This window comes from Paramormyrops kingsleyae, chromosome 7 (genome assembly GCF_048594095.1).
Source record: "Paramormyrops kingsleyae isolate MSU_618 chromosome 7, PKINGS_0.4, whole genome shotgun sequence".
NCBI lineage: Eukaryota > Metazoa > Chordata > Actinopteri > Osteoglossiformes > Mormyridae > Paramormyrops > Paramormyrops kingsleyae.
Window position 1 is genome coordinate 14,971,316 of NC_132803.1, and position 27,642 is coordinate 14,998,957.

General features: G+C 45.8%; 2 protein-coding genes across 6 annotated transcripts; both read left to right on the forward strand.

Moving 5' to 3' along the window:
• Nucleotides 1–272: 272 nt before the first annotated feature.
• On the forward strand, nucleotides 273–11,866 carry slc2a11l (solute carrier family 2 member 11, like). Of its 4 annotated transcripts, none has more exons than XM_023823045.2 (13): nucleotides 273–365; nucleotides 568–737; nucleotides 888–986; nucleotides 1,805–1,965; nucleotides 2,475–2,599; nucleotides 3,180–3,309; nucleotides 3,538–3,686; nucleotides 4,217–4,404; nucleotides 4,813–4,923; nucleotides 6,756–6,857; nucleotides 8,001–8,076; nucleotides 8,325–8,452; nucleotides 9,528–11,866. In XM_023823045.2, exons 2-13 carry the CDS (start codon nucleotides 714–716, stop codon nucleotides 9,735–9,737), a joined length of 1,503 nt encoding a protein of 500 aa, XP_023678813.2. In that variant the 5' UTR covers nucleotides 273–365; nucleotides 568–713; the 3' UTR covers nucleotides 9,738–11,866. The 4 variants fall into 4 exon arrangements, with proteins under 4 accessions (XP_023678813.2, XP_072570474.1, XP_023678814.2 ...); XM_072714373.1 differs by having other exon boundaries at nucleotides 8,629–9,661; XM_023823046.2 differs by having other exon boundaries at nucleotides 9,485–9,661.
• Nucleotides 11,867–12,722: 856 nt separating this feature from the next.
• On the forward strand, nucleotides 12,723–27,512 carry nt5c2l1 (5'-nucleotidase, cytosolic II, like 1). Of its 2 annotated transcripts, XM_023823212.2 has the most exons (18): nucleotides 12,724–13,036; nucleotides 18,536–18,609; nucleotides 19,185–19,302; nucleotides 19,545–19,640; nucleotides 21,147–21,238; nucleotides 21,722–21,779; nucleotides 21,865–21,958; nucleotides 22,209–22,262; nucleotides 22,514–22,597; nucleotides 22,953–22,994; nucleotides 23,183–23,275; nucleotides 23,738–23,804; nucleotides 24,465–24,635; nucleotides 24,959–25,010; nucleotides 25,137–25,197; nucleotides 25,294–25,470; nucleotides 25,627–25,722; nucleotides 25,954–27,512. In XM_023823212.2, exons 1-18 carry the CDS (start codon nucleotides 12,930–12,932, stop codon nucleotides 25,996–25,998), a joined length of 1,581 nt encoding a protein of 526 aa, XP_023678980.1. In that variant the 5' UTR covers nucleotides 12,724–12,929; the 3' UTR covers nucleotides 25,999–27,512. The 2 variants fall into 2 exon arrangements, with proteins under 2 accessions (XP_023678981.1, XP_023678980.1); XM_023823213.2 differs by lacking the exons at nucleotides 18,536–18,609; nucleotides 19,185–19,302; nucleotides 19,545–19,640 and having other exon boundaries at nucleotides 12,723–13,036.
• The last annotated feature ends 130 nt before the right edge of the window (nucleotides 27,513–27,642 follow it).

Genomic DNA, 27,642 nt, shown 5'->3' on the forward strand with positions numbered 1-27,642 from the left:
AGAGTTTTACTCATAATAAAGGTTAAACAAAAATAACTATTGATTTCAGATGACAATATGCTTTAAAAAACACACACCGATTTTGAGACCAGTTGGAGAGAGTCCCCAAGTTCAAATTACTGGGAGTCCACACTACCTGTGCCACAGGGATTAGTAATATTGGTTTGTGCCCAAGTGTGTGGAATATGCAATGTTCAACTGTTACCACTAGAGGTAGCTAGTATTCAACTCATTTAAAAAATGTGTTGCTTATTAGGGTTTGTGACCTTGACCAAGAAATTGGTAGATGACTGAATGGATGGTTGTGAGGGGACTGGATTGGTAATACCCATGTGCACAGCAGGCAAATAAAAACCAAAATGAGAGTAAGTATTCACCCATGGAATCGTATCTAGTAAGAATGATGACCAAAAAATGCATAAATTGTGCCGACATTATGTTTTTATCATGATGATGTGTGAGAGCAGATGTTACCCAGTAAATGGCAAAGCTCAAGGGGCAGAATATGGTGGTTCTGAGAATGTTCTTCTGACAAAATGACCACCCTCTGCTCTTTGGTTCTTCTAGGTGCGTCGGCGTCCCCATACAGTTAAAATTTAGCACCTTGGCTGTGATACAGTAACCACTTGCTGTCTCTGCCAGACAAACAGTGAACAAACAAGTAGGAGGCTGATTCAAAGGGTCATACAACACAGAAGTTACAGCTGGATACAATGACTCAAGCAATATCTCTCCTGGTAAGTGACATGGCAGCTACCACACTTAAGATTCTCTTCAGTGCTTTCTGTAGTTAGGTTTCAAATCTGTGAGACCTACTGGGTCAGATATCCCTGTCTGCTCGGCTGTAATTCTACAAGCATTGCTGTGAATTTTGTGGTTCTGTGCAGGTCAGAAGCCCGAGGTTTATCATCGCCACCCTGATTCTTGGCACTGGTGGATCATTCCAGTATGGATTTCACATATCTGTGCTCAACTCGCCATCGCCAGTGAGTTCCCCCGTTCTGGTTACTCTCTGTCAGATCAAGGTCCAGTTGATGGAAGTGGTTCTGGAGGTGATGGGCTGTGTTGCTCATTATGTTTGAGCGAGGACTGTTAGGTTAGGGTGAGTCAGCATGCAGGTGGTTTGGTGTGTGAGTTTCGGGCCAGTGGGACAGACAGGAGCTCGTTTATCTCACATGGCTAGAGTTAAGTTGCCTTGTGAAAAGAGAGCACAGCTGGCAGTGGAGCCACTGCATGTCCGCTGATCCTTAATGGATATTCAGGTGCGAAAAGCAGGATAGAAGAATGTGAATGTGTTGGATTGCTCAGAAGTACAACTGCAGTTTCATCGTGATGGTGTAACCTGTGCATGGCTATTACGTCATTAACCCCCTCCTCGTGTGACACTCTTTCGGGTCACTTGATCTTGTTTTTTATATGTGTGAAAAGTTAAATTTTGCTAAAGTGAGTTAACTAGAAGGAGGGGGCAGTGACAGAGGGAGACAGATAATGAGTTACTGATTCCTTGGTGACACAAGAGCTCTGTGATTTCTCTAATATCTCAATAAATACAACACAATAACATTTGGGTCTTGGCTGTGGTTATCTCACCTGACTAAATCTTAATGTCTTAATTAAGGCCCTTTTAGATAAAACTTAAGAAATTCCCCTGTCTTCCCAGTAGCTGTTCAAGTGCTACCGAATGATACTTCTCTTTAATATTAAGTGAAGAAAGCTTATGCTTCCCGACTCAGAAACGGCACATGACCAGCGTGACAGTTGCAGGAATTAAAATGATGCGAACTCACCCATGTCTATGGTGTAGTTCATTAAGGAGCTGGTCAACAGAACCTGCACTGAACGCTACAACCTCTCCCTGGAGCCCTGGGTTTTGAGCCTCATCTGGTCTTTCATTGTCTCCATCTACTGCATCGGGGGAATCCTAGGATCTTTGTTCGCTGGACGGTTGGCTCATGTTTATGGAAGGTGAGTGCTGGTAAGATCAATTTTGAGATGTGGTCCAATCAGAGCACCATCTGTTCCGGATGTTAAGGAAATGAACTTAGACCAAACAGTTACCAGTGAAAGTCTCAGTAGGTGAAACTAGTGTTGTGACCTTTGAGCCAGATACAAAAACCTCATCTAGTAACCATCTAGTTATGTAACTGCATATCTATCTGGAAGATATTGTCAGAGACACACTAATATTTCTGTTAGGGTAGGTTCTTTTACAAGCCCCCTTTGAATTAGCCTTAATGTTAAAGCGATGTTGGAAAAATTGATCTACTAAGAAAACAGAAGTAAAATCCTCTACATGAGGGTTTCAGTGCTAGCATTTTGCTGTTATTGTGAGTTTCTGCAAGTATTTTAGTCCATTGGATTCGAACGATTCTAGGTACAATTTTAAAACTGGTAGGTTCCACTAAAACCTGTGTATTAAAACTGCATTGAGATAGATTTCATGGAAGGCCCTGCTCTTCTCACTGCTTTTCTAGAAAGAAGTCCCTGCTGTTCAACAACATATTAGCCATAGCCGGGGCCACCATGATGCTCCTGAGCAGGGTCGCAGATTCCTTCGAGATGATCATGATCGGGCGACTCCTCTATGGTGTCAATTCAGGTTGGTGTCCACAGAGATAAAAGCCACATAAGCGGTCAATTACAGCCTGTGAGGAGAACCTGCAACCTTACTGGGCAAACATTATGGAAGATGGATGGATGATAGTCTAGTTAAGGTTGAAATGAGATGGAATCAATCCTAGTGAGCATTTGGCACAAAATGCGATTTGGCACACACCAAAAATCCTGACTGCAAGCAAAAGCCACCCCTTCACTCGAACGGCTTGTCTTTAGAAACTCGAGCATCCACAGAAAGCTCCAATGAATGTGTGTAAATTTACATACAAGTCTTGAAGGCATCGGAAGCTCTCTGTAAGATCATTGGTACTCCCAAGAGGAAAAACTGGTAGAAAATGATTGCTATACAATTTATAGTAACTTAGTATGGTATAGGGTTTAATGTTTAACCCTTCCAGCACAATGTATCACAGAAATTGGAACAACAGCAATGAAGCAATGAACAGTTTTAGTCTTTATTATATTACACCAGACTTGATCTGAAATGTCCCACTGAAGAGAGGCTTTGATGTAGGATTCCGCCAAAGTTGAAGTTTTCTTCTTTATAAATGCTCTACCCAAAGGATTTGCCCTGGTAGTTCATACGCTGTATGTGGTGGAGTGCGCCCCAAGGACGATGCGCGGCATAGCGGGTGTGTCTGTCGCTACTTTCGTCGCCTTGGGGAAGTTCGCTGGACAACTGCTGGGACTCAGGTGAGACGCCAAGGCGTTTGCCAGAGTTAGCTTAGCATTGCTAATAGCTTAGCATTAAGGTGGGAGCATTTAGCTATTATCTTAGCATATGTCAATTCTACCATGCACTGGCTTATTTAAACACCAGTTGCATGGATTAGCTGCTGAAGTCTATGAAGAGGACTTGACTTGAAGAGGACATGTTTAAATGAAATTGGGGCCATGTGACGGGGCTGCCCTTCCTTGCAGGGAGCTGCTGGGCTCAGAGGACTGGTGGCCCTGGCTGTTGGCCTTCTCTGGCTTCATGGGCATCTTGCAGCTGCTCACCCTGCCATTCCTCCCAGAGTCTCCACATTTCCTGCTGCTGGACCGGGGGGACCGGCCCGGCTGTGAGAAGGGTAAGGTCCTATGTGTTGCTGTCATTTTTGATGATGAAGCTCATTTCCAAATCAAAGGTTAGAACTGACTAGTTACATGAGCATTACCATACTACAGCAATCAAAACTTCTGGTTCTGGAAGATCACTCCAGTTGCCTCTCATTTGTTCTCTTGTCAACCTTATAGTATGTAAAGTGCTTCCCAGTCCTGTGTTCCCCAGTCCTGTCATTGATGTCATTCTGTCATGTTGCCTGTGCCCCTCCTCACTCCCTCCTCCCATTCGGGTCCTCAAAGATCACATGCATTTCCAGTTGTTCTTTTGAGTTTAATAAAACCCCTTTTTGTTTGCCATCACCCCTGCTCCCATGTCCTTCAGTCCACCCGACCCAACATTATTATTATTGCTGTGACTTTGCTTAATGTAGACCTTTATCCAAACTATTTTCAGCTCTTTACACACTTAGGAAATCTGTATGCAGGTATGCAGGTTAGATAAATCTCAAGGTGATATGGATCATCACTGATGTTGATTTGTCCCCTGTCACCACAGCCATGCAGCAGCTGTGGGGTAAGGGAGACCACACCTCAGAGATCGAGGAAATGCTGCTACAGAGGGCGGCTCTGCAGGGGGTGCAGTACCGGACTGTGTGGGAGCTGATATGTGACCGGACTGTACGCTGGCAGCTGCTGACTGTCATGGTCACTTGCAGTGTCCTCCAGTTCTGCGGGATCAATGCAGTGAGTACCAATCAATCAACTAACTACCCAATCAACCAATCAGTCAACCAATCAATCAACCAACCAATATATCAATAAATCAACTGATCAATCAATCAATTACGTTAATACTAATTAAGATGTGGCTTGCACACATTTTGTCACACATACTATCAAATTTCAGTTCTTCACCAGAGAGATATTGCAAACAAACAAATTTGGATTCATTTCAGTTACGTAAGACAACAGCTGATGAATGCTGGCTACCTCAGAGCTCTGCTTGGACAAAACCCAGTGCACCATCAAACCCTGTTTCCTTGACACTGTCAATCAAAGAATAGCTTTTCTCGGTGTAATTCAGCCACACCCCGAAGTATGTCTCACTCTGTGCTGCCCTACAGGCCAAAGCAGTCGTGTCCTCCACCTCAGGTCTACATGTACGCCTTGGACGTCTTCCGCACGGCAGGGATTCCCTCTCACCAGCTGCAGTACGCCACCCTGGGAACAGGCCTCTGTGAGATTACCGTCTCTCTGACTTGCGTGAGTCTCTATCTTTGCTTGTTTTCTTAGCTGTCACTTGTTGGGACTGCTTCATGGATCAGGATCTCTAAAAGCAAAAAAAAAATGTTAGACATATTGAACGGTTGAAACATATGATTGAAATAAATATTCCTCAATCCTATCAATGTTTAGTACATCCTTGTGCAAATGAAATGAAAACAAGTCTGAAAACAATGTGTAGGCACAGTGCCTCCTCTGTCCATCCGCCCAGCTCTAACCCCACCCGAGCAGGCCTGCCTGTCCGTGGGCACAGTGCCTCCTCTGTCCATCCGCCCAGCTCTAACCCCACCCGAGCAGGCCTGCCAGTCCGTGGGCACAGTGCCTCCTCTGTCCATCCGCCCAGCTCTAACCCCACCCGAGCAGGCCTGCCTGTCCGTGGGCACAGTGCCTCCTCTGTCCATCCGCCCAGCTCTAACCCCACCCGAGCAGGCCTGCCAGTCCGTGGGCACAGTGCCTCCTCTGTCCATCCTCCCAGCTCTGACCCCACCCGAGGAGGCCTGCCTGTCCGTGGGCACAGTGCCTCCTCTGTCCATCCGCCCAGCTCTAACCCCACCCGAGCAGGCCTGCCTGTCCGTGGGCACAGTGCCTCCTCTGTCCATCCGCCCAGCTCTAACCCCACCCGAGCAGGCCTGCCTGTCCGTGGGCACAGTGCCTCCTCTGTCCATCCGCCCAGCTCTAACCCCACCCGAGCAGGCCTGCCTGTCCGTGGGCACAGTGCCACCTCTGACCATCCACTCAGCTCTAACCCCACCCAAGGAGGCCTGCGAGTCTGTGGGGACAATGCCTCCTCTGTCCATCAGCCCAGCTCTAACCCCACCCGAGCAGGCCTGCCTGTCCGTGGGCACAGTGCCTCCTCTGTCCATCCTCCCAGCTCTAACCCCACCCCAGCAGGTCTGCCAGTCCGTGGGCACAGTGCCTCCTCTGTCCATCCACCCAGCTCTAACTCCACCCAAGCAGGCCTGCCTGTCCGTGGGCACAGTGCCTCCTCTGTCCATCCTCCCAGCTCTAACCCCACCCGAGCAGGCCTGCCAGTCCGTGGGCACAGTGCCTCCTCTGTCCATCCGCCCAGCTCTAACCCCACCGAGCAGGCCTGCCTGTCCGTGGGCACAGTGCCTCCTCTGTCCATCTGCCCAGCTCTGACCCCACCCGAGCAGGCCTGCCTGTCCGTGGGTACAGTGCCACCTCCGACCATCCACTCAGTCTAACCCCACCCAAGGAGGTCTGCCTGTCCGTGGGCACAGTGCTTCCTCTGTCCATCCGCCCAGCTCTAACCCCACCCGAGCAGGCCTGCCTGTCCGTGGGCACAGTGCCTCCTCTGTCCATCCTCCCAGCTCTAACCCCACCCGAGCAGGCCTGCCAGTCCGTGGGCACAGTGCCTCCTCTGTCCATCCTCCCAGCTCTAACCCCACCCGAGCAGGCCTGCCAGTCCGTGGGCACAGTGCCTCCTCTGACCATCCACCCAGCTCTGACCCCACCCGAGGAGGCCTGCGAGTCTGTGGGGACAGTGCCTCCTCTGTCCATCCACCCAGCTCTAACTCCACCCAAGCTGGCCTGCCAGTCCATGGGCACAGTGCCTCCTCTGTCCATCCACCCAGCTCTGACCCCACCCGAGCAGGCCTGCCAGTCTGTGGGCACAGTGCCTCCTCTGTTCATTGCACTCTCTGCCCTGTTGGCTGTGCCGACCAGCAGGTCCCTGGCCACGGCCACATGTCTTTGTGACAACTTGTTTCAATTAATTTGCACAAGCACGTAAATCTATGGAGATTCAATGCCAACTGGACACAATCCATTAAGCATTTTTTTTCTCACAGGCAATGATAATTGAGAGCACAGGCAAGAGGGTTCTGCTGATCCGAGGTAACCTGATGATGGTTGCTGTTCTGGGACTGCTCACTATCACCCTCAACCTACAGGTGAGCTGCAATTGTCAGGGTCAGCACCCGCCTGTCTTTCATGTTCTCCTCCCCGTTTGGCCAGCAGATGTCACTGGCCATCCTGTCCTCCCCATTGTCAAAGTCTTCAGTGTTGCAACCTAGACAGCTGCATGGTTCAATGAGCTGAGTGTGTGGCCACCTGTAAATCCCTCAGTCATGTGTTCAAATCCCAACTCCCCTGTTTTTGTATTTTGTTCCCTAATGTTTCATTTGTATCAGTTTTTCTAGTGTCTTGATGACTTGTATTCTTTGTTTTTTTGCTTTGTGCCTTGGTTTTGTTTTACCTGCCTTCATTATTTTCCCAGTGTTAGATTCTGTTTCCTTGTTTCTCTGTCAGTTTCTTAGTTTCCCTGTTGATCTCACAGTTCCTTGATTTAATTATTAGTTTCACCTGTTGCCTGTTTTCTTGTGCCAGTCCTTGTGTGTTTAACCCTGATTGCTTGTGGTCCTGCACCCTCCCTGATTGGTTAATTGTTTCATGTCTGACTCCTCCTGCGTTGTTACCCAGTTCGGTTTGTGTATTTATGTTCCTGCTTTAGTTCGATTCTTCAGTGGGTCACTGTATATTTCAGAATGTTGTTTTATTTTTGCACCTTGTTCCCGCTCCTTGTTCCCGCTCCTTGTTCCCGCTCCTTGTTCCCGCTCCTTGTTCCCGCGACTTTTTATAGTTAGTCTTTGTTTGTGCTTTTCAACCCCTCATGGTCCATTTGTTTTTGTAGTGTTATCAGTGTTTTCAGTTTCTGTTAATAAACCCCTGTGTTCCTGTGAGTAGCAAGTGGATCTTCCACTCCTTTCTCAGCTTGCAGCATTCCGCACCCCAGTGATAGAAACTCCCGAGTACATGACAGCAGTGTCCTTCTGGTCATCTGATGCTGTTTTACTTCACCACCAGCTGTTGGAAGGAAGACCCAGTGGTGAAGAGGCTCCCTGCTTTTCCATCAACACTTTCTAACTCCTGGATGTTTTGAGCTTTATTTTAAAGAAATCTGTGTTTGTGTGTGTGTGTGTGTGTGTGTGTGTGTGTGTGTGTGTGTGTGTGTGTGTGTGTGTGTGTGTGTGTGTGTGTGTGTGTGTGTGTGTGTGTTCAGGATTGAATGGTTCAGCTGATGTGTCAATTTACAGAAACAGGTATTTTGGATGCCTTACTGCAGCATGATCCTCATCTTCATCTACATCTTCTTCTTCGGCAGTGGACCGGGTATGTATATCCCAAACTGGGAAAACTACTCGATGTTCAAATCTTAGAGCCAAGCTCTGTCCTAAATCCAGGCTTCATGGTTACATTGACCAAGGTGTCTGGGGAAATGCTGTTGTGCTTATGCCATTAGCTCAAGCTTTTTTGGTTTTAATAAGCTGCTTTGACCAGAACAATGAAGAGGCATTGGACGTGGGGATGGGAGCTGGAGAATGATTGGCTAAAATGCTGTGTGTGTGCATGCCTCACAGCTGGTGTGACGATTGCACTTGCTGCGGACATCTTCAACCAGGCCTACAAGCCTGCAGCTTACACTGTCGGCAGCTTTCTCAACTGGATCTCCCTCTTCCTCATCGGAATATTGTTCCCTGTACTTGTAGTAAGTACTTATTTGGGGGGGGGGTCCTTGGGGGGTCCGGAGCTCCTCCCATTATGCTAATGTTACTGTAATTCAGTCGGATTGCAAACATTCAATTAAACTCAATTTCATTTTGTACAGTGCATTTTCACAACATTACATTGTCTCCACGTGCTTTACATTATCCCTGCCCAAAGCCCCCAGTGAGCAAGCCAGAGGTGCCAGTGGCAAGGAAAAACTCCCTAGAAGGAAGAAACCTTGGGAAGGAACGAGACTCAAAGGGGGAGCCCATCCTGCAGGGGGCAGCAGAGGAAGCCCTAACCCTAGCCAGACTCAGAGGGGGAGCCCATCCTGCAGGGGGCAGCAGAGGAAGCCCTAACCCTAACCAGACTCAAAGGGGGAGCCCATCCTGCAGGGGGCAGCAGAGGAAGCCCTAACCCTAGCCAGACTCAGAGGGGGAGCCCATCCTGCAGGGGGCAGCAGAGGAAGCCCTAACCCTAACCAGACTCAAAGGGGGAGCCCAACCTCCAAGGGCCAACAGGAAGTCAAAATAACAGGATGGCAAAATCCTAGTTTACACAGTGAAAACATTTAGATTTTTAAGTCTCAGTGTTGCATGAAGGTGACAGTAGCTGGTGCTACTTCTGACAGGATAAGTAGCGGAACAGCAGCAGGGCAGGCATCACTCTGATGAATCATTTGGAGAAGAACGGATGAGTTCTTTGCCACCAAGTCTGGATGTCTGAAGCTTTTTTGACAGGTTTTTACTTCAGTGCGATCGTTTTTTGTTTTTCTAACTGATCAAACATCTTCCTGTTGTGATTAGCCATATCTGAACAGACGGCAAAAAACAGGCACATTTGTTCAAGTCGTACTGAAACCACACTAGTTTTCATGGGATCTAGACACCCCAGCGTTGCTTCCACGCTATAGTTTGGACCATAATACAGTACATCCATTGAAGATTTGCATCCTTTCCCCCATGAGGAAAGAGTTCATCTCTGCAGCCAATTTTTCTTACATTAAACTATCCTGACCATTTTGTACATACAGGTTCCGCAGATGACTTGAGGAAAGTTCTCCTCTGTCTCCACAGCAACACCTGGGTGAATTCTGCTTCATCATATTTCTGGCCTGCTGTCTCTTCTGTGCAGCGTTTATATGGAGACATCTCCCAGAGATAAAGAACCGGACGATCCTGGAAATCACAGAGGACTTCCGGAGAATGCACGCTCCAAAACGAGGTGTGGGCGAATGGTGCATGTCTGAGGTCAAAACCCAAGCCATGAAATCGACAAAACTCTAGAAGTGTTTTTGGATATTTTCAGCATTTCAAAAGCAAGTGTGCACTGCTGTCATCCATCGAACCATGAGTTTTATGATTTGAAAAAAAAAATAATAATTACACCAAACCTCCAACCTTTAGAAAACATTAATAATTGAGTCCCTTTTCTGTAGCTCAACACCATTAAATGGTATGAATAACAAACTAGTGGAATTGAGTTAAGGCGAAGCAGGGCTGGAGCTGGGGTGGTCGGGGATGAGCAACCGGACAGGGAATTGAGAGTCAGAGTCAGGGTCACGTAGCCAGGAGGGTCGGAGCAGGGGTGGTCAGTCCGAGGATGAAGACTTCACACACGGAGCAGGAGCAGAGAGAGAGTCGAGGACAGGAGTGGAAGGCACGGGAACAGGGCTGGGCAGATCAGTGACCTGTTCTACGAAGCGGGGTTACTGGCTTATCGGGGTAACTTGTTGGATTTAAGGTAGTCTGGGCACAATGTAAGTGAACGAATATGATGTCCATTTAAACTGTAGTACCTTAAATCCGACACGTTACCCCGATAAGCCAGTAACCCCGTTTCGTAGTACAGGCCACAGAGCTAGCCAAAAGACAAAGGTCAGCTCGCTCAGTAAGTATCATGTGAACACTCTACAATACCTGGCATTACATTTCTCCTGCATTATTAACATGACATTAATATAATCCTATTATAGATATTACTTTAGTGTTATTACAATGTTGTGAATATACAAAACTATGCAAAAGTCTTAGTCAAAGAAAATGATCTGTAAATGATCTCCACATCGGTATAAAACTGATATATCTGTTAGTGTGTCAGCTTTGCCATTTCAGAACCTCTTCTAATGTCAACCCAGAATTTGCAGTCCAATACACCCATATATTTTTTGACTGAACCACGACCCTACCTTGTTTGGCTAATCAATATGTCATTTATTAACTAATTTCATTGATTAATTAATTAATTGAGCTGATGGACCCCTGAGGAGAGGTTTGGGAGCCAAAGCGGAATTCATCTAGCTAACTTTTTGGAGAACAGAAGGAATTCTTATTTATTTTTTATAGTGTTACTGATAATTTGAATATGTTCTTATGTTCAATAGTAATTTTTCCTGAACAAATATACAGGTAATCCCCAGATGAACAGCCTTAAACATCCGACTGCCTGAGGTTTTTACAAACTATTGTAAAAACCGTATTGACTCCATGAAACGTTTTAAAGATAAAAGCACACTGCATGCATGCATAGGACCAGCACGATAACTCCTGTTGTCTCATGCTGCCCTGTCCTCCCCCCTTATGTAATAAGACAATTTATCTATCAGCATCTCTCCCCACCCCACATGTCACACACGCCCAGCAGTTGTTCTGCTGAAAGTCTGCCCAGTTCAGGGCTATAGATCATAGATCTTTTCCAGGCAGAGGTGCAAGCCCATAATATTGGACCTTAATGCTGCAACAACCTGGCTATTTTTGCAGACCCCCCCCCCCCCCCTTTGCTGCCACACCACGGCATGAGTGGGAGGTCCCACTCTCATTCAGCTGAATGAGGAAGGGGTTCCTTAAAATGTCATTCATACTTCTGAAATATTACCACCATGAAGTTATGCATCTGTGGGTTGTGTTGTGATCTAGGTCCAAACTATATCTATCAGCAGGACTTTTGTGGGGTCATCTGACCTGCAGGTTCTGGTATCTCCATTTATTAGCTGTATTAAACCATTTATTAGCTGTATCCGTGTTTGCTTCGTTCCTTGAGCCCATGCCCTCTCGTCTTTTCCGACCGGGTGAGCGGAAGTCCAGACGAAAGCAGCACAGGCTCGACACCAAACGCAAGGCAGGTTATCGTGGACAAACAGCCTTCTATTTTTATACATGATGGGTTTAATGGATAGGCTCTGGTGCAATCAGGAAAAGGCTTTGTTCCGCGGTGATCGCGTGACTGTGGAATCAAAGCCATCGGTAATCAGATCACCAAAGACAGAGGCAGACTACGCTTCAGAGGTTTACGCAGCGATGCGCTTTTTAAATGTTGTTCCTTATCAACAGATAACTGCAAAAAGCCAGTTATAATTTTACCCATATGTATAGTACGAGAGCAAAGTTATATGTAATAAAGCTTTTACTAACTTGTATATTTGCTTGCTATTTTCATTTATGCATCCCGATATTTACTGAAGCTGTTTCTAAGAAGTTCCTTTTACCTTACGATCACATATATACGTAGTGACTAGTCCTTAATTTAAAACACCACATCCTTTACCACTACCCCGCCTAGTGTCTAAAGTAGGGAAATATTTTTTAATGATGCTTATGAGATCCGCTGCTTCCTTCTGTCCTCGGAAAAATGGCTGGTCGTACGTGTCACTTGTGCTAAACGGCGGTGTTGCTGTCAGAGCACAGGAACGACTCTATATGAAATCGATCTGCGCGGGATTAGTCGGATATGCGGTGTCCACGTGAAGTGTGGCCGAGGCGTGTATTATAGGGAACGGGCTAAAAATATAAAAAGGACGGGTTCAGATCGTGCCTTTATGGTGCCAATAATTTAACCAACAGGGTCTGAGGATGCTCTGGGTGTAATTGTAAGGCTCCGGGCACGCTGCCAGGCTTTCGTAGGACAATTTCAAAGCCCAATTTAAGGAATTTGGGGAGTTGGATTTGTAGCCCACTTCACTCATATCCACAGCACCTACATCTCTGTTGTTAATAAACGTAAACCTGGACACCGTCGCCACAATTGCGACTGAAACTGTATTTATTTGACTATTCATACCGTATTTAAACCGGTGCACACGACTTAGGTACAAAAGGTTCGTCTTATGACTTGCTTGCGTCCCGATAAGCAGAAGCCAGGATGCCCGGAGAACGTGCGTTTGCTTCGGCTGTCCGTGTCCCCCTTCGTGTGTGCGCATTCCTGATAACATAATCTCTGCGTGTAACGCGGATCCGCGCACCGACTCCATCCAAAATAAGCCATCATAGGGTCCACACCCTCGCCGCTTTTCGACACGTCCAGTCCACACCGCACTTGGGGAGGAGTTGTTTACATACGAAAGCCAAACAAGAGGGGACGTAATTCACTTTTGTCCTGGCGCAGCCCTCTTATCTCATATAAACCCCCGAGACCCTGCAGTTTGGACCGCGGTTGTGAACAGGAGGAGACGAGAGGTCGTGAGAAAGGGGGAAGGTTTCGACATGGGGAGCATTTCCACCGAAACCGGCGAAGATACCGGCGAGTCGGTTCGCATGCCGCTGCCATCGGATCCCAAGACTGGTTCGCTGAAGAGGGATTACCAGCACAGGTGAGGAGTCCGATGCAGCGGGAATTAGGAAAGATCGCCGCTACTGGAGCGCCCCATTCAGTGACACGCATTAAGAATACCTGCCATTCATTATCATCATTTACAAAAGATTCCCACGGTCTACATCTGCACCGCCTGATTTGGGACAATCTTTTGATTTTGTCCCTACCTATATATTAAAAACAGTACCCCGCATATTTAATTTATGCGGTTACATACACCAATTGATCAGCACTGGCTTTGGCAAATAGTAACTGATTTAATCAGTTACTATTTGCTGTCATTATTCTGTTTTCAGAGCCGTGCAATGATTCCACTAAATAAACTTTGTTTCCGAGTGAAGTTAGTAGCACCACATGATTAACACGTTTTATTGCTCAACGAACATGAGCAAAAAGCATCATATAGGCGTTATTTCATACGCTCGAAATAAAATAAGCGCCTCGAATGGTAATCTTTGCGTCATGACATAATTCGTGTTTGGCGATCTTGATTCTAACTTTGAACTCTCTGAACTCATGAACTAAAATCTGACCCCTTGCACTGAGAATAAAGACCTATCGTCTAACAAGTGCCAGGGCAAATAAATTTATGATTTGACGTGGAGCTTGCTGGCCGAAGATAAGGTGAATCTCGTGTTTAATGGACGTTTAAATGAGATTAGTTAATAATTTAATAAATCCGATGCAGATCCTGTGACTTTTGAAATATTCACAGCGTACAAGAAGATTGTGTTGTATTTTCTGCCTGTGTTCCTGTGTTGTAGTTTACAAGAGAAAAATTATATAAAATTTTATTTTTGCCGCATTGATTAAACATACCCTGCGAATGTGTCCAGGATAATAGGGGCATGGATACCATGGCAGATTCAACGGGCGCGCCACTGAAGTGGGGCCCGGGAATACGTAAGATTTTATAATATGGGGGGGAGGGGGGCAAGGTGACTTTTTGTTTGTGGGCCCAGAATTTCTAGGTTCTCCCCTGCAGATAAGGGGTTAGAAGGTGGATGGCTGGATAATTAAAATTACATACATCTGTATGTGTCTGGGACACATTAGATGCTTTTGTTTGGACTGCGAGTGCTGCATTCTGTTACATCAGGCTGGCCTCTCTGATAAATATTCATTAGGCTGAGTGTGTATTTTTATGAGTTTTTGGTAGTAGAACAAGCAACCTAAATAATTTTCTATAAAAATTAGCTGGTACTTTGATATAATGGAAATTGCAATATTGTGGTTCTGACCAGAGCTGTGCCAGACACTCTGTGTGGGATAACGCTGATGTTATAAGGCCCATGGCATAGTGTCATGGCATGGTGCACTGCCTCGCACCCCTGGGCACCTGCCCCCTATGTCTGCCTGCCTGTGCGGCTTGCATGTACAGTATGTGCCCTGCAATGAACTGGCACCCCAGACCACGCTAGGATGGATGGAATGGGTAGAGGATGGATGGATGGAAATTACGCTGTTTTATGCTGGATGGCAGTAAATGAACACCCCAGGAGTCCCTTGTTGGGGGGGCTGGTTCCTGCTGCTGTGTGTACTGCCCAGGTGTGTGTCAGACCATGTGGCCACCATCTTGTAAATCATTAAATAAGCTGAACAGTATTGACCGGGTGGGGGGGGGGCAGGGAGATTGGAGTGGTTGGAGAGGGGCAGACTTTACCTTTGAGGTATTGATAGGTGCTTATGTGGTATGTGATAGGTGCATAGGATAGAGTCAGACCCGAGTTAGCTGGGGCAAAAACACTTTCATTATTCATTTTCATAATTCTGAATCATTACAAATATATGCAGAACCTTTAGAATATCTTGCATGAAGAAAGATGAGGTATGTAAAATTTTAAATTTAGGTCCCACCTCAGTTTGCAATAAACTAAAACATCTTTGAACACTGAGCTTGAAAATTGAGGAGCTCGTCTAAAAAAAAAAAAAAGTGCATTTTATGTACGAGTTCAAGACATGGCAAGTACACAATCCCCATGTAGAACACAGAAGTCCTACTATCTTAGTTATTTATCACAAAGTGATACTTTGGTTCTTATTACACACTTTCATGCTGGTAGGATGCAAACTACAATCATATATTTATTTCAAACAAAAACAGGGTGTTCCTTAGCTCACTGCATCATCAGGGACCCATCGCGTCTCTCCCACAGCCCACTGCTGTCTGCTGGGAGGTTCTGTAGCCTCGAAGCCAGGACTTTTAAAAACAGTTTATTTGACCGCTGAATTGTCTGCCCCCTCCCCCCCAGCATAAGTTTGGGTCTGTTAAAAGGCCCGGTGTGCAAATCTGTTTATTTATTGTACATTCTGCTTCAATGCCAAACTACTGCACCACTTTGAACAATCTTCTGTCTGTCTTTATGTCTTCATGCCTTTTATGTTTTAGTATTTAAATTCTCTTTATTACTTATTTTCATTTGCACTATGACCAACTCCACACATCACATATCTGAAGCTGACAATAAAAGATACTTTGACTATTATGTAGGATATTTTAAATTCTGACACAAATTTGGAATCTCGGAATATTGGACCTTAAGCCTAAAGGAATGCATGTCCCATGGGACTTGATCATGGGAAATTTGGATCCCGACACTTTTGGAAATAGTTTAATAATAAATTCTCAGAGGTCCCACTGGACTGGACAGATCATATGGAATATGGATTTCCTGCTGGTAGACATTCTGCTTCCCGGGGGCTTGGTAGGGATGTAGTTTAACTTGCAGTTTGACCAAGCTGACCTCTGCCCTCTGTCTAATGTTAAACTGCACGCCATGACGTTTTTATAGACGTTATAGCAGTTTGCGTGTGTTCCAATCTGACCTGCAGGTCCACAAGATCTTCTCCAGAGTGTCTCTATTCTCCTGCTTCCTCCCCCCACAGTGCACAGACAGCAGATGATCATCAGTGTGGCCCCCGGTTCACCACCTGTGCAGTGGGGTGGGGGTCGTTTCAGAACCATGGGCATCTTCACGGGTTCATGTTATTGTCGCGGAAACAGAGCGGACATGCGGCACTAGCTGGATCAGTTCCCACCCCCCCCCCCCCCCCCACCTCCATGATTTTCTTTCTGTACCTAAAGCAAGAAAGTTTCCTTAGGGCGAGACGGTCTGTGACCTCTCAGACGTTTTCAGTTGGCACGGAAACGGAGGCAGACTGCAGCATGGTGGATTATTCTCAATGGAGCTGCTGATAGAGCATGTTCCAAATCTCAAATTGACTTACTCCCACCCCCACTCCCCCCCCCCTCTGTGTTAACGTGACAACGCGAATGGCTCTGTGCATATGGGGAGGGTGTGATAAAGCCAGGGCTCGCTGTCAAGATGCGATAGATACCCACTGCAGAGTACGTGGCTGAGGGCACTAACCCCGCCCCTGCCTGTCACATGGGAAACCCCGCCCCTGCATGGGCTCCTCCCACTGAAACGCTTCTGTCAGATGATGTTGAAGGCACTGCTACATTACATGAGCCTCACCTCTGGTGCTGGAGCTGGAATAATGCGTGACGCCCTGGTGCAGTGTCAGAGGGCAAAAGTGGAAATAACTGCTGAAATCTATGTGAATAATTCGGCTGTAAATACCAGTTAATAAAGGACCAGGCTGTACTGTGTAACTAGAGATAACTCCTGCTAATTGTGGTTATGCAACGTATCGCACTCATACTATTGATATACATTTATTTAATTACCTGACAACTTTATTACAAGCAATTTGCAAATTCTGACTAATATATATACCTGGGTATTTTTCTGGGACGGTTCTAATTGGCTGCTCTGCATTAATGAGAACTAGATCCCTGGTTTGGACATTCAGGTTATGCGTCCATATGATGCACCACCTCTGGACAAACAGCTGCATGCTAACTGACATAGTAATTAACTACCAGCTAATTAGCTGTTAGCGTCTCACAGTACTCAGTGTATTGGGGGGAGCAGGGGTGGGCCAGCCGAGGGATCCACAAGCAGAGAGGCCTTCAGGGCTCTGGCCTCCCACTGCGTCAGTGGCCGCCGTCCATCCATCCGTCCATACATCCATCCATCCATCCATCCATCCATCCATCTTCTGTAACTGCCTAGCCTATTCAGTGTCGACGGGGGTCCAGAGCCTATCCCAGAGACTGCAGGCACAAGGCAGGGAACATACTCACATCGCACGACACACTCACACACTCACATCGCAGGATACACTCACACACTCACATCGCAGGACACACTCACACACTCACATCGCAGGGCACACACACACATCGCAGGGCACACTCACACACATCGCAGGACACACTCACACACTCACATCGCAGTACACACTCACACACACATCGCAGGACACACTCACACACTCACATCGCAGGGCACACTCACACACATCGCAGGACACACTCACACACTCACATCGCAGGACACACACACACTCACATCGCAGGACACACTCACACACTCACATCGCAGGACACACTCACACACATCGTAGGGCACACTCACACACATCGCAGGACACACTCACACACTCACATCGCAGGACACACTCACACACATCGCAGGGCACACTCACACACATCGCAGGGCACACTCACACACATCGCAGGACACACTCACACACTCACATCGCAGGACACACTCACACACTCACATCGCAGGACACACTCACACACTCACATCGCAGGGCACACTCACACACATCGCAGGACACACTCACACACATCGCAGGACACACTCACACACTCACATCGCAGGGCACACTCACACACATCGCAGGACACACTCACACACATCGCAGGACACACTCACATCACAGGACACACTCACACACATCGCAGGACACATTCACATCACAGGACACACTCACACACATCGCAGGACACACTCACATCACAGGGCACACTCACACACATCGCAGGACACACTCACATCACAGGACACACTCACACACATCGCAGGACACACTCACATCACAGGGCACACTCACACACATCGCAGGACACACTCACATCACAGGACACACTCACACACATCGCAGGACACACTCACATCACAGGACACACTCACACACATCGCAGGACATACTCACACACTATTCACACACACATGATTTGGTACCTCCAGTTAGCCTGTTTTTGGACTGTGCGGGAAAAGCGGAGCACCCCGAGGAAACTCCACAGCAACACAGGGAGAACATGCAAACTCCACACACACGAGTCATGGCGGAGGCTCGAACCCTGGTCCCAGGGGTGTGCTAACCACAGAAACATAGATAAAATCTTTGCAGAGCTTTTAATTGAATCATTGCAAAGGGATTATTTACTGAGGCCTTTTCCGGCACTAATGAAGGTAGCTGTGATGCTATGATACTGAAAAGCTCTACTTCATTATAAGCTTAAACACAGAACGTGATCTGGACGCTTATGCAGCCGGTTTAATCAGCCAGACTGTCCCGGGAGCTTCTCTGCCATACAGCTTTGAATGCATAATATGCTTCATTCTGTTCACTCTTTCAGTATTTTTGTCAACCGGAGCCTGGCGCTGGAGAATGTGAAATGTTTCGGCTTTGACATGGATTACACCTTGGCCCGTGAGTGCAGGCCTGTTATGAGAGCCTTAATTATGCTGTTCTATTTTGTAAAATGAATGACTGTCTCTATTGGTAAAATGGTTGCTTTTTATTTCCATGGTAATCAGTCATAATATACTTTGCGTCTGCGTGTGTGTGTGTGTTGGTGTGTCTTTGTAAATATTATATTGTGGGGACCAGATGTGATAAAAACTTTTTACCTTGTGGGGACTTTTTTTTCAGTCTTGCATTTTGTTTGCTGGGTAGGGGTTAAGGGTGTCATAGGTAGGATTAGGATTATGCCCATAGAAATGAATGGAGAGTCCCCACAAAGACATGAATATGCAGACTGTGTGTGTGTGTGTGTGTTTGTGTGAGTGTGTGTGTGTGCCATTCCCAATGTTCTTGTTAATTTCCTTTGAATTCTGTAGTTTATAGTACAAGTTTGTACTGTTGGGGGGTGGTTTAAATCCCAGCCTTAAGGCCATGACCCCCCCCCCCCCCCCACAGGCTGTAGAGCACTGCGACCCAGTTGCATGAACTAATGTATCTATAGATCCCTCTGGCCTCGCTGACAGCCCATGTATCCACTGCAGAGTACAAGTCCCCGGACTATGAGGCGATGGGCTTCGAGCTGCTGAGGGACAGGCTGGTGTCCATAGGCTACCCACATGAGCTGCTGCAGTACACATATGACCCCAGTTATCCCACACGGTGAGCGCCCCCTGCAGGACAGGGCTCTGCCTCTGTTTTACCACCATTTACATGATTTTTTGCTGATGAACCAGTAAAGACAAGCACATAATAAAGAGATGTTTTCCTTTACCCTATGACAGCAATCTTATGCAGACTCAATTATATATTTGTCATATTTTTTTCAAATAGCTATTCACACCATTGCTACAGTGTGTTGACTGTTGACAGCTTATAGATCACTATCTCCCCCCCCCCCCCAGAGGCCTAGTGTTTGACACCATGTTTGGCAACTTACTGAAGGTGGACTCCCATGGTAACATCCTGGTGTGCGCCCATGGCTTCAGCTTCCTCCGAGGGTGAGGTGATACCGTAAAATGGCAGCGTACGATTGGTGCCTGACAGGCACATGACCAAGTCTCAGCTTGCAGCTGGAGACGAACAGCACAGAAAGCAATGTGTGTCCAGTATGAAATGCTAATTTAAAAATATTTCCTAACAAATACTGCAATAAAAATTATAGTATCACAAAAACTGCCACGTGATTTAATTGCTAAATAATCCAATTATTACAAGTTTTGCAGATCTCATGCGCTAATACTTTTGTCCCAAGGGCTAATGCGTGTGTTGTGATGTTGTAATGATGTTAATTATGAGTTAATTTTAGAATGGTTATGCTGACTCCTAATACCATCAGGTATGACTTCAAACCCACAGCATTCATGCGCTGACAGCGATTTTGGCAAGTCGTACGGCTTAATACTAACAAGCTGTTACATGCCAGAGATGTTGACAAAGGCTAGCCAACACTAGTGAAGCAAGGACCCAAAATGACAATTAATTATGACATATTTGCAATAGGAAAGCAATAATGGAGATGCTTCTTTGAGGTCTTCAGAGGGTTTCTATGAGAATGATGATTCATTGCTCCATAACCGATCTGGAACTTTCTTTTATCTAGTCAGGAAATGTTGACAAGACATAATATGGAGAGCAGTTAGGTCAGAGAAACTTTTCCATTTTTTATATCTCTTTGCTTTGGCAGTGGCGAGCACATGCAGGCATGTCATGTCAGATGCAGACAGTGTTTTCAAGCAGACATTGATGAAGCAATGAGTATTTGAGTTGGTTTTTCTATGTTAAAAAAATATACAAGGGACCAAAATAGCAGGTCTGTATTACGGCCACAAGTATCCCCTTGAACTACAACAGATGAGACGACCAGCCTGGGAGCAGTAATGTGTATTTATATTCTACACCTGGTGAAAGGGCTTTGGACCGGAGATCCAGCAGCTTGTGTTTGTGTCGCTCTCTCTCTTTCTGCATGAGTGAGGAAATTATCTAAGAAGCCAGATTCTCTGTTTTTACCCACCTTCCACCTGATCCGTAAATCTCAGGCATGTTTTCGGAACCTCTTCTTCATCCTATATCTGGAATGATGAAAGCTCCCAGCTTTCCAGGTCTTAAGAGGCAGTTCCCCAAGTGGAATCGCAGCCTGAACCCAGAGCCTTTGGCTCGGTTCTGATGGAAAATGGCCCATTACCTCATATCCCAGGATTTGAGGAGAGGACCGGATCTGGGTCACCATCGGTTTGCTCCCCCCAGGTATGAGAAGCCCCAGCATTCCAGCTAGTGACAGGAAGATTTGTCCATCATGGGCTTTCCGTGCTCATGTTACTATGAAAGTCCAGATATCCATCTGCAGTGTTCAGTGTTCTTTCACAGGTCATGTGACGTGTTTGATCAGGTGAGAAGGACATCATTTATTTAGAGTCACTCCAAGAATGTTCTGTGGGTGCCGAGCATTTGTGATCATCACTAGACATAACTGGCTTGGCTCTCACTCTCTGTTCCTCCATTCCCAGGTCAGAGATGCAGGAGTATTACCCTAGCAGGTTTATTCGCAAAGACAACACTGATCGCTACTACATCCTCAACACCCTCTTCAACCTCTCAGGTAGCCTTCTTTCCTGTGAAACATACATTCTTTATTTAATTGGAAACATCTGTATTCTGCTTCCTCAGTGTGTTACTGAGACACATTGGTTTAACATAACAGCCTTAACAAGTAAAGAAATAGGTATATGGCACTTGGAATATGACAAAAACAATGCAGTGGTCAATGTTAAAGTATTTGCGATGGGGGACCTCAAAGAGAGAATTTATTTTTTTAGGTAGTGAAAGTGTGTCTTGTTATAGGAAGGTTCTGTCCTCTCCCAATGTGTAATTCCTTCAGGGAAGTGTTCTGTCTGCTTCAATAATTAGTTCACAATAATTAGCATCTCCTGAAGGCTGTAGAAAAGTTCTCACACTGCAAAGTCACAAATACATGAAGCATTAGTCAATGGCAGATGTTTGCCCCGTCAGCGCCCCCTATGTGCCTGATCCGCAATGGCGAGGCTGCAATGCTTTTTCGCATCATGTTTTCTCTTTTTTTCAGAAACCTACCTGTATTCTTGCCTTGTTGACTTTTTCACCAGATCTACCAGATACACCAAGTAAGATCCTTCTCCTCGTCCTAGGCGGCTTCCCACACGTCCCACATCATCCATGACCCTTCCATCTGTGTCTTTCTCTCTCGAGTCTGCAGAAGGGCTTTCAGCACGGCGACCTGTTCATGTCTTTCCGAAGCATGTTCCAAGATGTGCGGGAAGCTATGGACTATGTCCATGAATCGGTAAGCAAGTGATTCTGTCCGGGTCACGTGGAATACAGACTTCAAAATGGCCGACCCTTTAAACATACGAAAATGGGAAATTATGGGTCTGACACTTTTAAAATTTCCTTTCATCATGTCCTTCACCGAGATTGAAAAGCCGAATTCTTTATTTCCTGCTTGTGTAATGGAAAGTCACGCAGAGTCTGTTAATGTCCAGCCTTTAATGATGGGTGGTCTGCGTCGGGTAAATGTTCATCTCGCCTTGCAGGGCAGCCTTAAGGAGAAGACCCTGAAGAACCTGGAGAAGTACGTGGTGAAAGATGTGAGTGACAGCATGCAGACAGCTTGCCTTCTATTGTGAGCTGGGTTGGAGATGAAAGAGAGCAGAGGACAGAGCCCTGCTTGATCCTCAGCATTGAAGAGGCCTGCATTGTGGGGGGGTAGAGGAATAACTGCCAGACAGAGCCCTGCTTGATCCTCAGCATTAAAGAGGCCTGCATTGTGGGGCAGATCTGAAGTAGGACTATAGTGTAGACTAGCAGAAATGAGAACCATGTGACCTGTCTCCTATAGCCCCGCCTCCCGCTCCTCCTCAGCCGCATGAAGGAGGTGGCCAAAATGTTCCTGGCCACCAACAGCGACTACAACTACACAGAGGTGGGCTTCTGTTATGCACATGCTTCTCTATACGCACACTGTCTCTGATTTAGGACAGTAACGAGCATGTCTATGCAAACAACAAAAACATGACATGGTACGGCAACAAAAATAGCAAAGGCTATTTTGGCTTAAAGGGGAAATGAGATGTGGGTTTCCATTGCTGCCGGTTTGTACGGACCTGTGTGAAGTGTACTGCCCTCTGGTGGCTCTCCTGTGTAACAGCAGCATGATTTGAACATACATCCAGGTTGTTTATGGATGGATCACAGCTCCGTCAAAAACATGGATTTATTCCCTCTGACATTATGAACCAAAGTGGATCTAATGTTCTGTGTTGTGAAATTCCTCGCAGGCTATCATGAGCTACTTGTTTGATTACCCTCATGGTCCCAAGGTAAGACAAAGATCATTTCTTCATTCCTCTGCTTCATCAGTCACTCTTTTCTCGCCTTCTTCAGTTCCTGTCTTTCTCTCATTCTTCTGTTCCTCTCTCCTTCCCTCTATCTCTCGTGACCTTCTCACATTCGTCTTTCCCCTTTAGCAAATCATACCTTCTCACATTGCTTGTTGTCCCTCACACAGCACGACTGGACAACCTTCTTCGACCTTATTGTCGTGGACACCAAGAAGCCTCTCTTCTTTGCGGAGGGCACTGTGCTCAGGCAGGTGGACACGGTAAGACTTTAGTAACTACTGACTCAACACGATATTCAATCACATTCAGATGGACAACATGTAGCGGTAAGTTAGATCTGCATTTTATAACTACTAGTTATTTAGCAAATAAATCCATTAATTAGTTAAGATCAGATAAACCAATCATCACAAAAACATGACCTGGTGATATTACATGTAATCTAACCCAGGTGATCTAACCCAGGAATCTAGAAGCGAAAATATATCATAGCTACAAACCCCATGGCACTCATACTTATAAACTATGAACTAAGGACCAGAGAGGCTTTAACAAGCCAGCACATAATACTTTCGTTTGGTAAACATTTCTTTGGACCCCCTACAAGTTCTCTACAGACTCCTGCTGTAACCAATAACAGGCTACTGAAGGACTGTCACAGAGAGTGAGTGAGAATCTCCATAAGCCCTGGGTCCGCTAACATGGTTGCCTTGCTCTCACAGCAAACAGGAAAGCTACGAATCGGGACATACACAGGGGACTTGCAGCCAGGCACAGTCTACGCTGGAGGTATGTAACTGTAGATATCCTGCTTTGGGTTCCAACAAGCACTCCTTCAGAGGTTTTCTGAGGATGTTAAGCAGATAATTATGGTGTACTGCCCTCTGGTGTACTGCCCTCTGCCCTAGCAGATTCTAGTATTATAGTATACCCAATAAGACCATGAATGGACAAACATGGATCAAAAGAGCATCTGCAAACAAAAAGACAGAAAGCCCCCCTGTAAACAGACAAGAGCACTTATAAACAAACAGACAGAAAGGCCACCTGTAAACAGACAGAAAGAGCACCTGTAAACAAACAGACAGAAATGCCATCTGTAAACAGACAGACAGAAAGAGCACCTGTAGACAAATAGACAGCAATGCCACCTGTAAACAGACAGGAAGAGCACCTATAAACAGACAGAAATGTCATCTGTAAACAGACAGACAGAAAGAGCACATGTAAACAAACAGACAGAGCACCTGTAAAGAAGCAGACAGAAAGGCTACCTATAAACAAACAGACAGAAAGGCTAATTATAAACAAACAGACAGAAAGGCGAATTATAAACAAACAGACAGAAAGGCTACCTGTAAACAAACACATACACAAAACTGCATGCCTCCTCTTCTTGTGCTTTGTCCTCTGTTCCTCTTTACACACTCATCCCCTTTCTCTGTCCAGGTTCCTCTGACATCGTATGTGATCTGCTTGAGGTCAAGGGCAAAGACATCCTATATGTGGGAGACCACATTTTCGGGGACATCCTGAAATCGAAGAAGAAGCAGGGCTGGAAGACGTACCTGGTGGTCCCTGAGCTGGCGAGGGAGCTGCAGGTGTGGACAGAGAAAAGCCGTGAGTAACGCCGGCCGCACTGTGAGCACAGAGCCTTCTGACCAAAGATCAAACCCCTGACTGATTTTTCACTTCACACTTATATGAATGTAATGAAACTATGACTACAGAGGGACTGCCTTGACTGACCATGCGCCTTTATTATGTACTGATATTGTGATGTTCTGACCACAAGGTGACCATCAGGTCTGACCACACATCCCACTTTACACAGTTATAATGTGACATTGAGTTATTATTATTATCAGCCAAATGCATCTGGGTCATTTGACATCCATTTGACCTTGAAAGAGGCGACCTGACGTGACCTTCTGTTTTACCAGAAATGTTTGAGGAACTGAAGACCCTTGACTTGTTCCTGGCTGAGCACTACAAGTGAGTGACCAGCGTCAGCCCAGATGAAATCAAGGGGATCTATTTGCAGCCTGTCTGGGGGTGGGAGCAGAGGCTGGGGTAGGAGTGTGTGTCAGCAATTCCAGCGAGGTCTCCTTCTGTTTCCAGAAACCTGGACAGCGGGAGCACAGAGTGTCCGGATATCAGTATCATCCAGACGCGGATCAAGGTGCACTACACTGCCCTACGCACATGCATACGCACACACATCGACCTGTCTCAGTCACTGTGGACGTGAGCGTGAGCGGCTCTCGTACGTTTGCAGAACCTGACCCGCAGGATGGACCTGTGCTACGGCAGGATGGGCAGTCTTCTCCGTTACGGCTCTCGTCAGACGCTCTTCGCCAGCCAGCTGATGCGCTATGCAGACCTCTACTCCCCCTCCTGCCTCAACCTACTATACTACTCCTTCAGATACCTCTTCAGGGCCCCGCCTCTTCTCGTGAGTCCTGACTGTGACCCCTATTGAAGCTGTTCTTTACGGATGGGGTATCGATCTCGAACACCCTGACCTCACCGTTTCAGAGTCAAACTGCTCACTGACGACACGTGACGAATAACTGACGGTTGTGTGTGACCACCCTCTCTGTCCTAACAGATGCCCCACGAGTCCACTGTAGACCACATCCCCCTTGACCTCCCCGTGTTCAACTCTTCCATCACCAACCACGTACTGACGCTCACAGATGCCAAGGTAGTCACATGACGGTGATAAGATGCACATCTGAGAGAGCAATAATGCGCTCATCTAGGACAAGCATCGCAATAAATGCCTAAACACTATAGCAGCTGCGCTGTCGGTGGGGTTCACAAAGGCGCTGAACTACAAGTCTATGTTAACTCTTTATAATATGTAAATTATCGAATTTTTGTTTTGTAGTGATGTATGAGATTTCATTTCCTATTACCTCTTATCGCCATCCAGAGGAAATGCGAGCAAGGGAAGATGGAAGAAAGAGAGAATTTCTGACTGTGGAGTCACACTTGGGAAAGTCTGGGACCTTCCTGAGGGACAGGGAGTCTCTGTGTGTCTGTGTGTACGCGAGTTTGTGTGCCTCCCATGCATGGAGACAAACCAAGGAAGACAGAGGGAACCTCTCTGAAAATCTCCTCATCATTATCATCATCATCATCATCATCCCCCTCCCTCATCGTCATCCTCATGGTATGACACACAAAACTGTGGCAGGCAACCCCGAGGAGGGCAATGGGAATATCAGCCGTAATAGCTAGATTAAAGGTGACTCAGGTGACAGTTTTTTCATTACTAGCTGATTGCTGGTTGGTTCCCAGAAAAAAACTGGGTCTTATGAAATCTTAAAATACCCACTTAATAATAAATGAATAACATGCATTCAGTGTTTATATAGATTTCAGCTTCTGCTGTTTCCGAATTATATTTTGTTGCTCAAACAAATATTTTAAAATAATATTTTTGTAAATCTTTAATTCAGATATTACTATTTTTAACATAAAAAGTTACCAACAGAGTAAATGCATGTCAGCATAGCGATTTTTGTACAGAACTTTCGAGTAACGATTTCATTTAACAATATAATATAATAATATAATATTTTTATTATAAAAAATGGAGGCAATACATAAATTGCTCTTTGCAGCATTTTCTGTTGTCTTCACTTGGAACATTTTGTTCACCATATTGTTGCCCCCTGCTGGACAGTCTTCAAAGCTACAGTCTCAGTGGACACGGTCCCATAAGCATACTCTGCCTGCAAAGTAAGCTGCAATGCAGCAAAACGTGTGTATTCTTACATCAGTTAAAATTAAAACCAAAGATGCCGCGGAAAACAAGAAGAAAAGAAAAACGCCGGTATCAGAACTCCTTATGAATGCAAAACGTGAAACTGGAAGTACGCCAATATTACTGTACGCAGAAGATAGTTATCTGACTCCAAGCAGCCGAGGAACATCCAAAGTGCATCTGTGAGTGTGGATTTGTAGATAGTACAAAGTTTTATGCGTCTCCACCTATAATGCATTCCCGATGTAAATAGGAAATAGATATATACGTCAGGATATTTTTATACAGAATTTAATAAAAAGCAGGTGTGAACTGGCAACATGAATTTGCCGATGACCTGGGGAACACGCCGAGGTCGACAGACGGGTTGGGCCCCCTGGTATACAGGCCGTATATCACACATGGGAAATTCTCGAACTTCCTCTTGGCCAGTTTGTGCCTGATAAAATGATTTAGATTTATTAATATAAATAAAAACAGCGGTGTAAATGAACTGCAGTTAGAACATATTTCAGTAATTGCTATATATAACCGAGTCCTTTTCCTGCAGACGTTCCAAACTAACCGTGACATTGCTAACGTTGTGTTGAATTGTGTTCAGGGGCAATAGGTGGCAGTATTATGACACACGTGTGAGTTGAAATGATAATGAAATTGGTAGTATATTTGGTATTCCTGCTTTTAAGAATTAATAAAGCAAAAAAATATATATATGAAAACTATTTTGGTGTCTGTTTCCTCTCAGTGATCTTACAATAGGCTACTACAATGAATTTAAGTGTTTATATGAACATCAATCGTTGCTATTTAAAAATATATGTATGACGCCGCTTAATAGGAACTATGGTTATA